Source organism: Emys orbicularis, chromosome 12 (genome assembly GCF_028017835.1).
Source record: "Emys orbicularis isolate rEmyOrb1 chromosome 12, rEmyOrb1.hap1, whole genome shotgun sequence".
In the NCBI taxonomy this organism is placed as follows: Eukaryota; Metazoa; Chordata; order Testudines; family Emydidae; genus Emys; species Emys orbicularis.
The window spans coordinates 26,245,877-26,258,341 of NC_088694.1; the positions used below are offsets into that span (position 1 = coordinate 26,245,877).

A 12,465-nucleotide genomic window follows, 5' to 3' on the forward strand; every position below is an offset into this window, starting at 1 on the left:
AGGTCCAGCTTACCAAATTGTACACAGGGCCTTGATTTCCTTTCCTCCCATTTAGGTGATTGGGCAAGCTCAGGACCGAAGACAAAAATGAAAACAAAAACCCAAGAATTTTTCAGGGGAAACACACTATGCCTGTCATGGCTAGCTAGGGAACTGATGGAACCTGAAGAAGTTTGTCATTTGTGCATACTTCTGACTGTTCTACCTTTTAATAGCGAATGAGAACTTTTTTTTTTAAGTGTATTTATTATTTTAAATGCACTCAGGAATGTGTTAGGTGCCTTTCATTATAAATAAAAGCACAATCCGTGCACTAAGAAACATACAAACTGACTTCAGAAACTGTGCAGTGAGGGATAGGAGAGGTGATGCAAGTTCTCTAAACAAAATCTAGTGCATAGTAAGATGGAGTAAAAGACATTGTTGGAAGAGAAATACTTGGCTAGTTCTTGTAGGCATTTTGGAAGAAGTGGCTCTACACAGGAAGGATTTAAATGAAGAGAGGGTTGTAGCTTTGCAGACCTGCTCATGTGTGCAATGCCCTTGCTGAAAGGCAGCAAGGTAGAAGCAGCCCAAGGACAGTTGTAGAAGTGGGCAAACTGAGTCAGTTTTACGTGATCATTATATATGTGGCACACACTAGTTTGTAGTTTTGGGTAGTGACCGGTGTTAGAATTCCAGTAATGTTCAGAAGACATTAGACTATTGGCTCCAAAAGTGAGTGATTGAAACAGTACTCCATATAATGGTGGAAGTTTGCCATTTATTCTACCAAACACCAGAAACCCTATTTAATACAAACAGAAAACAAACCCTACAACTAGTGTTGCTTGTGGCCAAAGGATATGAATGCTGCATGACTGCTTGGAGCTAAACTCAACTGACTGGTACAGATTTCTAGGAGCAAAAAACTCCAGTTGGTATAAGTCATGCCTGTTAGTGCAGTTCACTTTTGAGTAGTGGCACTGAACAGATACTCTTGAGAACCACTGGAACATGCCTGGCTGCAGCCTTTATCATTGTCGCTTTTGATTAATCAAATTTTGTAACTTTTTATTCATGCTGACTTTACTACAGTAACATTTAATGGGCACAGGGACGTACCATTGTGTTTTCTAGACTCAGAGATTTTAAGGCCACAAGGGACCAGCATGATCATCTAGTCTGACCACCTGCACATCGCAGGCCACAAAACCTCGCCCACCCACTCTGGCAATATACCCTCTGGCTGAGTTACTGTAGTCCTCAAATCTTGATTTAAAGGCTTCAAGTTATTGAGACTCCACTATTTACTCTAGTTCAAACCAGCCAGTGACCAGTGACCCGTGTCCCATCCTGCAGAGGAAGGGAAATCCCTCTGGGGTTTCTACCAATCTGAACCGGGGGAAATTCCCTCCCAACCCCAGATATGGCTATCAGTTGGACCCTGAGCATTTCAGCAAGATCCAAAAGCTAGACATGTGGGAAACAATTCTCTGGCTGTTGGATTTTGCTGAAATGCTCAGGGTCCAACTGACTGCCGTATCTGGGGTCGGGAAGGAATGAGTGGGTGAGGTTCTGTTGGGGACTCAGAGCCCTCCCTATCTAGAGTCCCATCTCTAGCCATTGGAGATATTTGCTGATAACAGTCGCGAATGGGCCATATGCCATTGTAGGCAACATCATCATACCATCCCCTCCATAAATGTATCAAACTCAGTCTTGAAACAAATTAGGTTTTTTGCCCCCACTACTCCCCTTGGAAGGGTGTTTTAGAACTTCACCCCTCCGATGGTTAGAAACCTTTGTCTAATTGCAAGCCTAAACTTGTTGATGGACAGTTTATAACCATTTGTTCTTGTGCCAACATTGGCCCTTAACTTAAATAACTCCTCTCCCTCCCTGGTATTTATTTCTCTGATGTATTTATAGGGAGCAAACCAATCTCCCCTCAGCCTTTGTTTTGTTAGGCTAAACAGGCCAAGTCTCCTCTTGTGAGGCAGGTTCTCCATTTCTGTGATCATCCTGGTAGCCCTTCTCTGCACCTGTTCCAGTTTGAATTCATCTTTCTTAAACATGAGAGACCAGAATTGCACACAGGATTTGGTTTTTTGCTTTGTTGCCTTGCAACACTGTTTTTCCCCAGTGGTTTTAAAATGCAGACTGTTACCGAAGGATAGTCTTCAGAAGACATTGTAAAGAGCCAAAGAATCATCACAAACTTTTACAGTGTTGTATTTAGTTAAAATTGTAAGGATGTAGGTTTCCTCAATCCTTGCTCAATATTTTTCTTACTGCTTTAAAATGGAAATTGTGAGTGCACTTGAAATGTCCTCTACTTTCGCTCTAGCTTCTGTAAGTACTTCTGTTTCCACGGCTGAAGTGCTACAGTATTTTGTAACTTGCGATGCAAGTTATTAGTGAAGCATAGTGGATTCTCCCTACAGCAGCCATACATTAAGCAAAAGCAAGAGTTTCATACACAGTTGTGTAACATCAGGACTCAAGCCCTCTCTGTAGTGGGACCAATAGAGTCTGCACTTAAAAGGCACATTCCAAAAAACATTCATTTTTTTTCCTATTACACCCATCTCTGGAGTGCCTAAGCACTGCACATGTAACTGTGTAGTTCAAGTTCTTCAAGCCATGTGTAATGTTTCCTGGGTTTCTTTTTGTGGCAGTGCTTTGCAAGATGGCAGAATCATAACTAGAGCTAATACAGTAATAATACTTACACAGCCTCTTTCAGCCAAGGATCTTAGAGCTTTGCAAATTTTAAGCCTCCGGACATCCCTGTGAGCGGGGAAGCTGTTTGCACATATCCTTGCAAGAGAAGCTACTGAGAGCTTATTATCATTATTTATTTGGGATTGTCCTATCTGCCTAAAGGCCTCAGTCAGGATCAGGGACCCATCGGGTTAGGTGCCGTAAAAACTCAAGATGAGAAACAATCCCTGCCCTGGGGAGCTCACAGTCTGAATTCTCCTCCCCCACAGTATGTTTTTTTAACATGTAAAAAAAAAAAAAAGCAATGTGTGTGCCTCTCTTGAAAGGCTTACTAGCTTAGCATCCACAGGTTTTTCCTTTTAATTTCAGAAACGAATGCCAGTGCAATGCAGTCTAAAAGAAGAAAATCCAAGTAAAGTACTGCACGGAAACACAAGACTTGTAAATGAGTGTGAATTTACCAATAGCAATTTTGAGTTGTGATTTTTCTTTTTTTGAAAAAAGAATAAAATGATGTACAGTAAAGTCATCTGAATATTATACTGTTCCCAGTAAGTGCAAGTTTTTTTCTAAAAACAAATAAATGGATATAATATTGGGTTATTGTTAAACCCTCTGGTATTCTAAGATGAAGTCCAGAGTTAGTGCATTAGGCTAATGTGTTGTAAGAAATGCGAGGGAGGGAAAGGCAGTTGTAAACTTATTTCTAAGTTTCCACTTTTCATAAAAAAAAAATTAGATTACAGGGTTGCCATTTTTAGGTATTAAAATGATGTATTGTGCTGTTGTTTTAAGTACTGTATGTGAATAGCAGTAAGAGGGTTACAGGCAAACCCAGTCTTGTTTGGAAATGTAAATAATTTTATTATAAAGTAGATCGGATGTATTTGTTGTAGAAACAGACCAGTGAAATACAAATAAATTGAAGGGTTTGTATAATGTGGAATCCCTAATGCTCTAAATAAATGTTATTGTCCTATAATTTGGGTTGTATTATTATTAGCAGCAGCATACTACTGTACAGGGAGATTGAATGGATTACTTGAAGCTCTAGGCCTACAAGCTCCTTATTTGGAGCTTTAAAGAGGAATTTGTTTAACCACAAATGAATTAACTAGTGCAGCTGTTGTTGCAAAGCAAGAAAATATTCAAAGCCTACTACCCCAGTCTTCAGGACGTCCGCCCACATCCTGGATCCCAATAGGACCCCAGTCTTCAGGATGCGTTCATTTAATATGGACCGAGGCGCCCCAAAAGATAGCTTTCTCCATGTGGAAGTGTTCACCAAGAGGAAGATACTGCATAGAAGAATGCGGTCTGGAGACTTTCTGAAATCTGGTACCTGGAAGTTTTATCTGGATAAGTATTCTGCGCTCAGTAGTGACTTGTTCACGTGTACTACACAAGAAAGTAGGTCAGCCTTCCTGTGCTGGGAAGCTTTCATGGTAAGAAATTGAGGCCTTGTCTATACTACCGTGGTAAGTCGACCTAAGTTATGCTACTCCAGTTACGTGAATAACGTAACTGAAGTCGATGTAGCTTAGGTCGACTTACCGCGCTGTGTCGCCGGGAGATGCTGTCCTGCCGATTTCCCTTACTCAGGGAGCTGGAGTACCTACCGGAGTTGTCTGGAGAGCACTCTGTGCTCGATTTAGGGGGTCTACGCTAGACCTGCTAAATTGACACCACTGCATCAATTGCAACAGTGCCGATCTAGGTAAGTGTAGACATGGCCTCAGACACAAGTCATCCTAGGTTGCATGTTACCTTGCACACAGGTGATTTTGACAAGTATTGCACCTTGTAAAAAAATGGCCTGTGGAACATAAAGTGGCAAATAAGCTGTCTTGTGCCAAAAATGCCAAATGTTGATTGGTCAGGGGCTGCCCCAGAAAGCTGAACTTTTTGCATATAAAACTTCAGAGGGAAAAATTCTGCCCTGGGCTAGGGCCAAACGGCAGTAGATGTTACCTGTGTTCTGAAACTGTTAACTTCCCTCAGAGAGCCACATTCAGTAATGCTCTTTTGATACCTTGGTTTACTGTATAAAATCAGTTTTCCCCCAAAAATGTCTACCCACTCCTGATGCAGGGATATTGAAGAGCCACCGGAAGGCAGTATGGCTCAGAGATTTTTGCCAAAACCCTGAAAAGGGACAATTATTCTACCTTTTCACTTCCAACCTCCACACTTCTGCTTCCTTGAAATCCTGCCATCTTCAACAAGTTAAGATGTAAAACTAAGCTATTTTAATATTTCTGTGTTTTCCTACTTATAAGATCACACTGCACCGGATTTTGTTCTTATTGAAGTTGATGGCAAAACTCCCAGTGACTTTAATGAGATCAGGATCAGACCCAGGAAGAGGTCCACATGTCACTTTCCCTAAAACCTTTGTGTAAGTGGGAACCCTGGGTTTATTTATAGGTTCATTAAGTCTTGCCTTACATTTTATTTGTTATGCTGGTGAAAACTCTTGGGGTGATATTTGTGGAAACTGAGCTCTACTTTTTCCACAGAACAGGTGCAAGTTGTGTAATGGCAGTGCAGTCTTCTCCACACAACCCTACCAATGGGCCTGAAACTTGAGGGACCAGACCTATGAGGAAGGGGTAATCTGGTCTCTTACCATGCCATTCTTGGCCTTGCTGCTGAGATTGCCAGCAAGGGGGGGCAGTTATGGTGAAATTTTTTATGAATGGAAGCTGGAGCAAAACCACAAGACTTAGAGGCCACTAAACCACCTTCAGATGGGAACCATTTTGGACACTTTTGACCTTGAGGTGAGAAGTGCTGTATCTCATAACCAGTCCGCTAAGTCATTCAGTACCTCTAAATTTGCTTTTCCTGTGAGAATGGCTGTGACTTAGTCCCCTTTTTTGTTCTGGATATCTAATATAAAACGGATCTCCTTGTTCCTGAAGCACCTCTCACCACTGTTTGGAAATCCTAGACTCTGTGACAGTGTGTAACTCAGCCGGCACCTGTGGTTAGGATTTCTACATATAAAATGTTGCAGAATATGTCTTTGGACTGGAGGGTTCTGTTCTGACTCTAGGGAGGTTAGCTGTCAACATGTTGCAAATGTTTAAACCACATTCTACGTGAAGTAGACTCCCTCTTTCGTCTCTGCACCCTTCTGGGCTGTGGTGCATGGTGCAAATGCTCCAACCCTTTGCATTATTTATCCCTCCGTGTGCTCTGTAGGCGAGGGAAGCTGATGAACCTCTGCTGGTATAGCTAGTTTGGGATTTACATAGGCTGGAAATTGTTTGATCAAAGAGGCAGCCTTGTGGAGATGATCAGCGTAGGGTTGCCACCTGGCTTGTGGGAGAGGAAAAAACATATCTAGTCTGAGTTTCCTACCAACCCTTCGGGCTCGTTTATGTAGGGAAATTTACCAGTATTACTAGACCCATATAATTTTACTGCTATAGTCAGTCTACTAGCTAGTGTCCAGTTCATTCCTTTCCACCCTGTCACTGAGGTTTGTCTGCTTTGCATCCTTTCATCTCTATGCCATTTTCTTTGCCTTCTCCCTTCCATATTCAGCCTAACCAACTTTGTTTCTGAGTCCTGCTCCACAGCTGAGGGGGCTGCCTCTCTGCCAGTGAGTCCAGTGTGAACTCTGGAGAATGGCACTAAGCCCAGAGCCTCCTGTAAACATGTTAAAATGAAACCCATCATGTGAATGGGATGTTGTGATAAAGATAAACATACGATTGTGCGGAGATAGCTTAGAAATAAAAACCTAACCCCCCACTTTGGATGGTAGCAAAATTCTGCAGCTTAGTATTCTTTTGTTTAAGGACAGTATTCTCCACCAAGCCTCAGAAAAGGCCATTAGTACGAAGGCTATTAACTCAATTTAAGGTCTCCTGCCACTGTACACAGACTGAGATGTGCTGTATCAAGAATGCATCACTTTGAGCCGAAGGCTTTTATTTTAACATCTTCCAGCAGATTCCCGCTGTCTGCATGGACAAGAACTGTGATTAGCAGCATGACCCTTTACTACTTTTTATTTAAACTTCTTGCAGGCTTGTGAAATTGAAATCCTGTGTTCTGATCTGTACTGACATGTAAAACGCTGGTGCTTCCCTCATTAGGGCAGTGCTTAACCATCCTCCGGGAACAAACACTTGCTACAGTCAGTGAAATACGCTACTGGATTTTGAATGGTGGATGTAACGAGTTTTACTGCACCTGGTTCCCTTTATGATTTAAAACACACACACGAAGTATGCTTTAAATATATAGATTTTTTTTTTAATTTCTTGTGGTTTTCCTTTATATTAGATTTTTTTTTCCAGGACAGCATTACAATCTAACAACCAAAACCATGTTACATACACACACGCACACCACATAACATGTCCCAGGCAGTCATGTCCTTCGCTCTGTCAACATGTTGCAAATGTTTAAACAGTATTCTACGTGAAGTAGACTCCCTCTTTCTACGAGCCTTGCTTACATTGCTTTAACATGTAACACACAACAAGAACGTATTTTGTTAGCTTTCTGTTTTGAACTAGGTTTCAGTTCCTACAGTATAGTGATGTAGAAAATGTGGGGCTTTTTTTTTTTTTTTGTCTTCTCAAAACCCCTGTTTTAAAAGTTGTCCTGCTATTGTAAGGCGTACAATAGATTCTAAGGTTTAAATCACCCTCTCAGCTGAACAGAGCTGGGGGAAAAAACCTACTAGGAGTTTAATCTGCTTGGTCATCTGGGTTGTGTTCTAAACAGGTCAAATGCGCACACACTCAAAATTTGCTGCTTGTTAGAGTGGTGGTGTGGAGGGAGGGGAAAGGAGATGGCAAAACCAGAAAATGTTCTCAAACTCATTTTAAGAAGGTTTAAGGCAACCCTTTCAAACCAAATAGTACCTCCTCTTTCGATAAGCCTTTGAAAGGGAAAAAAATGGATTTTTAACATACAGTGTGTTTTGGCAAAGTGCTGGTGGTAGTCATGTCATCTTTATACTCTATCTTCACCCTCAAACTGGTGGGAAATCAGATTTTAAGCAGGAGTTCCCAAAGGTGCATAGGGGATTTAGGTACCAAAATAAAGGGTATTTGGGGGCCTAACTCTGTTGGCTCCTTTGAAAATCCCAGATCTATTTTTTTTTTCACAATAACATACAGCTGCAGAATTTTTTTTGTAATTTAAATTCCCAGTCGTTTTTTGCATAGGACTTTAACTATGGTTCCCTAATTTGTTACCAAACCATGCAAAAGGGTGAAAGGCACATACACAGTCAATACACTATGAAGAGGTATAATGCATATAGGAGAGTATTATGAGTATAATACCTAGTTGTGGGAGTTGAGAGATATATATATATATACACAAAATATTGCAACACTCAAATGCTACGTTACAGATACAGTTCTGATACAATAGAAAAGAATATTACTATGTTGCTGTTACAGTGTGAGCTGTACCTTTGTCTCAGGAAGGGTAAAAGCTGGATTTTGAAAGCACAAAAGTGAATTAGATACAAGTTGTTTGCAGTGAGAATTGGATGTTTAAAATAGTTTGTATTTATGGTCAGCTTTGCTCCCCCGCTCGCTGTTAGGCAAGAAGGAGTTGGAACAGCAAAGACGTTTGGGGTTTCTCATACAGGTGGACCCTGTACAAGTTACATGCTAGTAGGGTGGTTTTTCCCCCTCTCCCCACAAGGAATAGGATCTCCCACACCCTGGAGATAAAGGGTAAAAGCCTGGCTCCATTGAAGTCCAAGGAAGTTTTGCTATTGACTTCAGTGGAGCCAGGCTTTCACCCAGAGTCTGAATCTCCATGTAGGAAGGCTGAGCAGTGGCAATGGGGGTGGCCGTAACGATGGGGGCTGGTGTAGACTCCCTCTGACCGAAGAGCCGCTAGTTGCAGGCAGGCAGCTAGTGTGGAGAAGAGCACGTGCTGAGCTAGAACAATGAGCCTGACATATCTCAGAGCCTAATCAGGCAGACCTATTATTAGGGAAGTTGGTGTTGCCCAAGTGGGTTTAGACGGGTACGGGCTGAATGTTTCATCAGGTGCTAACCCACATCCTCTACCTCCTTGTAAACAAAGGGGGTAGGGAGGTGTAAAGAACTTGAAGCTGCAGGTGTTTATTGAGCAAAGAAGCAATAAGTCAGCATCAGCTGGGATACTAGATGGAGCCGTTCATTTTTTTAATAACCATTTCTTTGAGGAAAATGTGGGATTTGTTTTTTAAATTAAATTTCATGAGCTAACTTTTTAGAAAGAGCCTTTTCGTGCCTGCATCAAGGGCATAAAGCCGGAGGCTACAGTGCGGCCCTTTAAAAATCTGACCCTGTGTTTCTGATTGGCGAGAGTGCTGTCACCCTTTCACTTCCGCACTCCAAGAGCTGCCCGCTGGTGCATGCTCCAGGTGCCAGGCTGCCTTTTGGGGGGTGAGCAGAAGGGGGAGGCAGCATCTCCTCTGTTATGAGGATTCACAAAACTCTCACACGTCAAAACAAAAGTGATTTACTAATCATGCCAGAGCACTTCCTCCTCTCCCCTCCCCTCCCCCATTTTTATTTATAAATAGACTTTCTTCTAATCTCCCTATTCCCCCTCCCATTGACAAAACTCCCAGGCAGTTCAGTGGAATGAGAGCTGGGCCAAGGAGGTGTTCATAGAATGGCTGTATCTCTGACAGCTCACAGGAACAGCTGCAGGAGAAACGGACGGAGGTGAACATACCAAACTGCATAATAGTCAAAGGTTCTTCTAGAATGGCATAGAGGAGGCACCTGAAACTAAAGGAGAAAAGACGATGGTTGGCCTGACTTTGATCCTACATGGGAGTCAAATTGGCCAGAGAGAGGTCAGTGGAGTTAAAAACGGTGGGCGAGGCGAAGGAGGCCCAGAGAGTCTACAGAAGAGGTTCCAAAGGTGCCCTAGGGATACAGAAGAAATTCCACATCCTTGACCTCAAGCAGTTTTACTTCTCCTCCTCTTTTCCAATTCAATCTGTTTAAAGAGAAAGTAACCAACTGATTACAGGGTGAGGTGCGCCATCAGTGCAGACAATGTCATCATACTATTCTTTGTACTGTTAGGTATCCATGCCATGAAAGAATGGTCACATTCCTGGAGAAGTTCAGAGCTTGGGGGAGTAGATGCATCATCCAGACATATACTTGTCTCCCATCTTATTTTAAAGCATGCATGCTCAACCTGGGGCTCTCCAACAGGTTGCGCACATACGTGTGTGTGTGTGTGTGTGTGTGTGTGTGTCACAACTAGCTAGATGGGTGAGGGGTCCCAAAGGTTTTTTCTGTTGTAATATAGCGTTACATTATGGAAATGGTGGAGAACCACTATCAAGGGGAGTGACCGCTTTCTTAGCTACAGTTTAGTGACCATTGCTGAACCTTCACTTTTCACTGCAGTCATATTTGTCTATTTATTAAATAACAAATATCTGCCATGCTCATTTGTTAAAAAAACCACCTCTTCCATAACTGGAAACCCCCAATTTCAGCTCCAATCTATGCAAGAGAGTTGGGCTGGGAATTATCCTAGCCAGGTGCCCTTGCAAACATGGACTTTTTACATCGCAGGAGAGTTTGGTACTGTGCATGGCCTTCATGAAACACACTAATGGATTTCCTCCCCCCTGGGCCTTGGGGGGAGAAAAGGAAACTGCTCCACACACAGCTACATACGGTTTTAAAATATACAAAGAGAAATAATGACAGGTTTCAGAGTAGCAGCCGTGTTAGTCTGTATCCGCAAAAAGAACAGGAGTACTTGTGGCACCTTAGAGACTAACAAATTTATTAGAGCATAAGCTTTCGTGGGCTACAACCCACTATGCATCCGAAGAAGTGGGTTGTAGCCCACGAAAGCTTATGCTCTAATAAATTTGTTAGTCTCTAAGGTGCAAAGAGAAATAACAGGTTCCTAAAGAGAGGAGCTTTGGGATGAGCTACATACCTAAATTTGTACTTTGCAATATTAAAAGAAAGGGGCCCTGCTGGACCGAATTGACTTTCCTCAAGGCTGGGCTTTCCCAGCAGAGCGGGTGCCTCTCGGAAGTGGTACTTGTAGGTGCTGGTTTCGAAGGGCTGGATTTCAAGGGCAGCTCTACTGGCAGGTGTGCTTTCCATGGCACCCAGCTTGTCGCCCAGCAGCGCTCCTCATCACCCTTTAAATGCAAATGAAACCCGGCCAAAATGCAGTAGGCAGAGTCTAGCATCATGGACTGCTTGTGTGTTTGTGATCAAGGACTAAGTGGGCTGCTGTGACCCGCTTTTGAATTCAGCCCCTGAACCAGGATCACTTATCTAGGACTGCTTCGAGGGGGTGTTCTATGCAGAATGCTAGAATATGTGGCTTCAGACTTGGCCCTACATAAATGTTTTAAAACAAAAGGGGGGGCATTCCCCCCAGCTTTGTGCTCAAGGGCTGCCCGTGCCCCCATTGAAGCCAACCTCTTGTTGACTTCAAAAAAGCAGGGCCAGTGGTGTTTATGGGGCGAAGCAGTTCCCTCACCCCCTGCAACTAAGAAGGGCAGAATTTACTGCTGCATGGCAGAGGATGTGGGTTCTGATTCTGCACCAGGCCAATTGTGGGAGAATCCACAGGCAGGCAGGGTCAGCCAGGCAGAGGCTATATTTCCCCACTGGCTCTGGCCCTGGCTCCCCTGGAGAGGAGCTCTGCAGAAGAGAGAATCTGGCCTGGGGCCATGTTGCCCTTTCCATGCAAGTTCCACCCAGGTGGAGGGGGAATGACAGTCATCCCCCTGGCTCCTCCCCCCAGTCTGCCCCTCCCCTCGCATAGAGCCTGACTGGCTGTGAGCGCTCTCCTGGGTCATGTGGGTGTGTGTGTGTGTGGGGGGGGGATAGTACCTCGCAGGGATCTGGCTCCTAGGCTCTAAAGATGGGCAAGACCTATTAGAAGATCTACTCCATTGCACTGCCCATGCTGGCCGTGTCCTCAGCATTAGCCCGCTGAGAAAGCAAGAGCCAAACCCACCTGGCTTTCTAAACAGATGCGCCCCCAGGACTTTGTTTTCCACCCGGTGCCTTTTTTTTTTTTTTTTAATGTTAAAAAAAAAAAATCAGAAATGACATTATTCCTGAGAGCGCGAACAACCATCGCAGTGCCCCCTCCTCTGCCCCCTTCTTACTCTCAACACACTTTTTCCAAACCATTTTGCACCCGCCTGGCCCTATCCTGCTCCCATTGACTCCGTTGGGAGCAAGATCTAGCTCAAGTTTGTGATTCGTGTGGAGCACAGATCCGTTGTTAGCTCTGCCTCCAAGATCTTGGCATTGCCCCCAAGCCCTTGGGGGCTTTGATGCCCTCTCAAAATATATTGCTTAAAAATAGCTAGCTAGATATTTCCAATAACGCTGGCCTAGAGGAGGAATAAATTGTATTTCAACAATTTCCATGTGATTCCTGGGACCCACATGAGTGAGGTGGGTGTGCCCCTGGGTGGCCCCATAGCTAGTAAGTGGACACTGCTAACTTTAAATCTGTTACACAGTTACACTGGTGCCAGTCGAATCCTTTTCCTCTTCCACAAGGCAGCCAATACTAGCAATTCATGCTAAGAAAATAAAAAGACATCTCACTAGGTTTCACAGATTCCTTTAGGACGTGCAGATTAGTATCCACAGCCTCCCAGGAAATAAAAGAAAGCATCAGAATCAAATGTTCTAAAATATGCACTTTTAAAGATCCCAATGCACGTGTTTGTCCCTGAGTCCACGCTGTAATTTCCCCTACACAAATAAA

The 12,465-nt window shown here is 43.4% G+C and overlaps 1 protein-coding gene across 1 annotated transcript in view; it reads left to right on the plus strand.

The window, feature by feature from the left end:
• NCOA6 (nuclear receptor coactivator 6) overlaps nt 1-3,670 on the plus strand; it is a 53,095-nt gene extending 49,425 nt beyond the window's left edge. Inside the window, exon 15 of the mRNA XM_065414358.1 lies at nt 3,076-3,670. Coding sequence (XP_065270430.1) covers nt 3,076-3,122 — 47 coding nt within the window. The 3' untranslated portion in view covers nt 3,123-3,670. The remainder of the gene's footprint in view (nt 1-3,075) is intronic.
• The last annotated feature ends 8,795 nt before the right edge of the window (nt 3,671-12,465 follow it).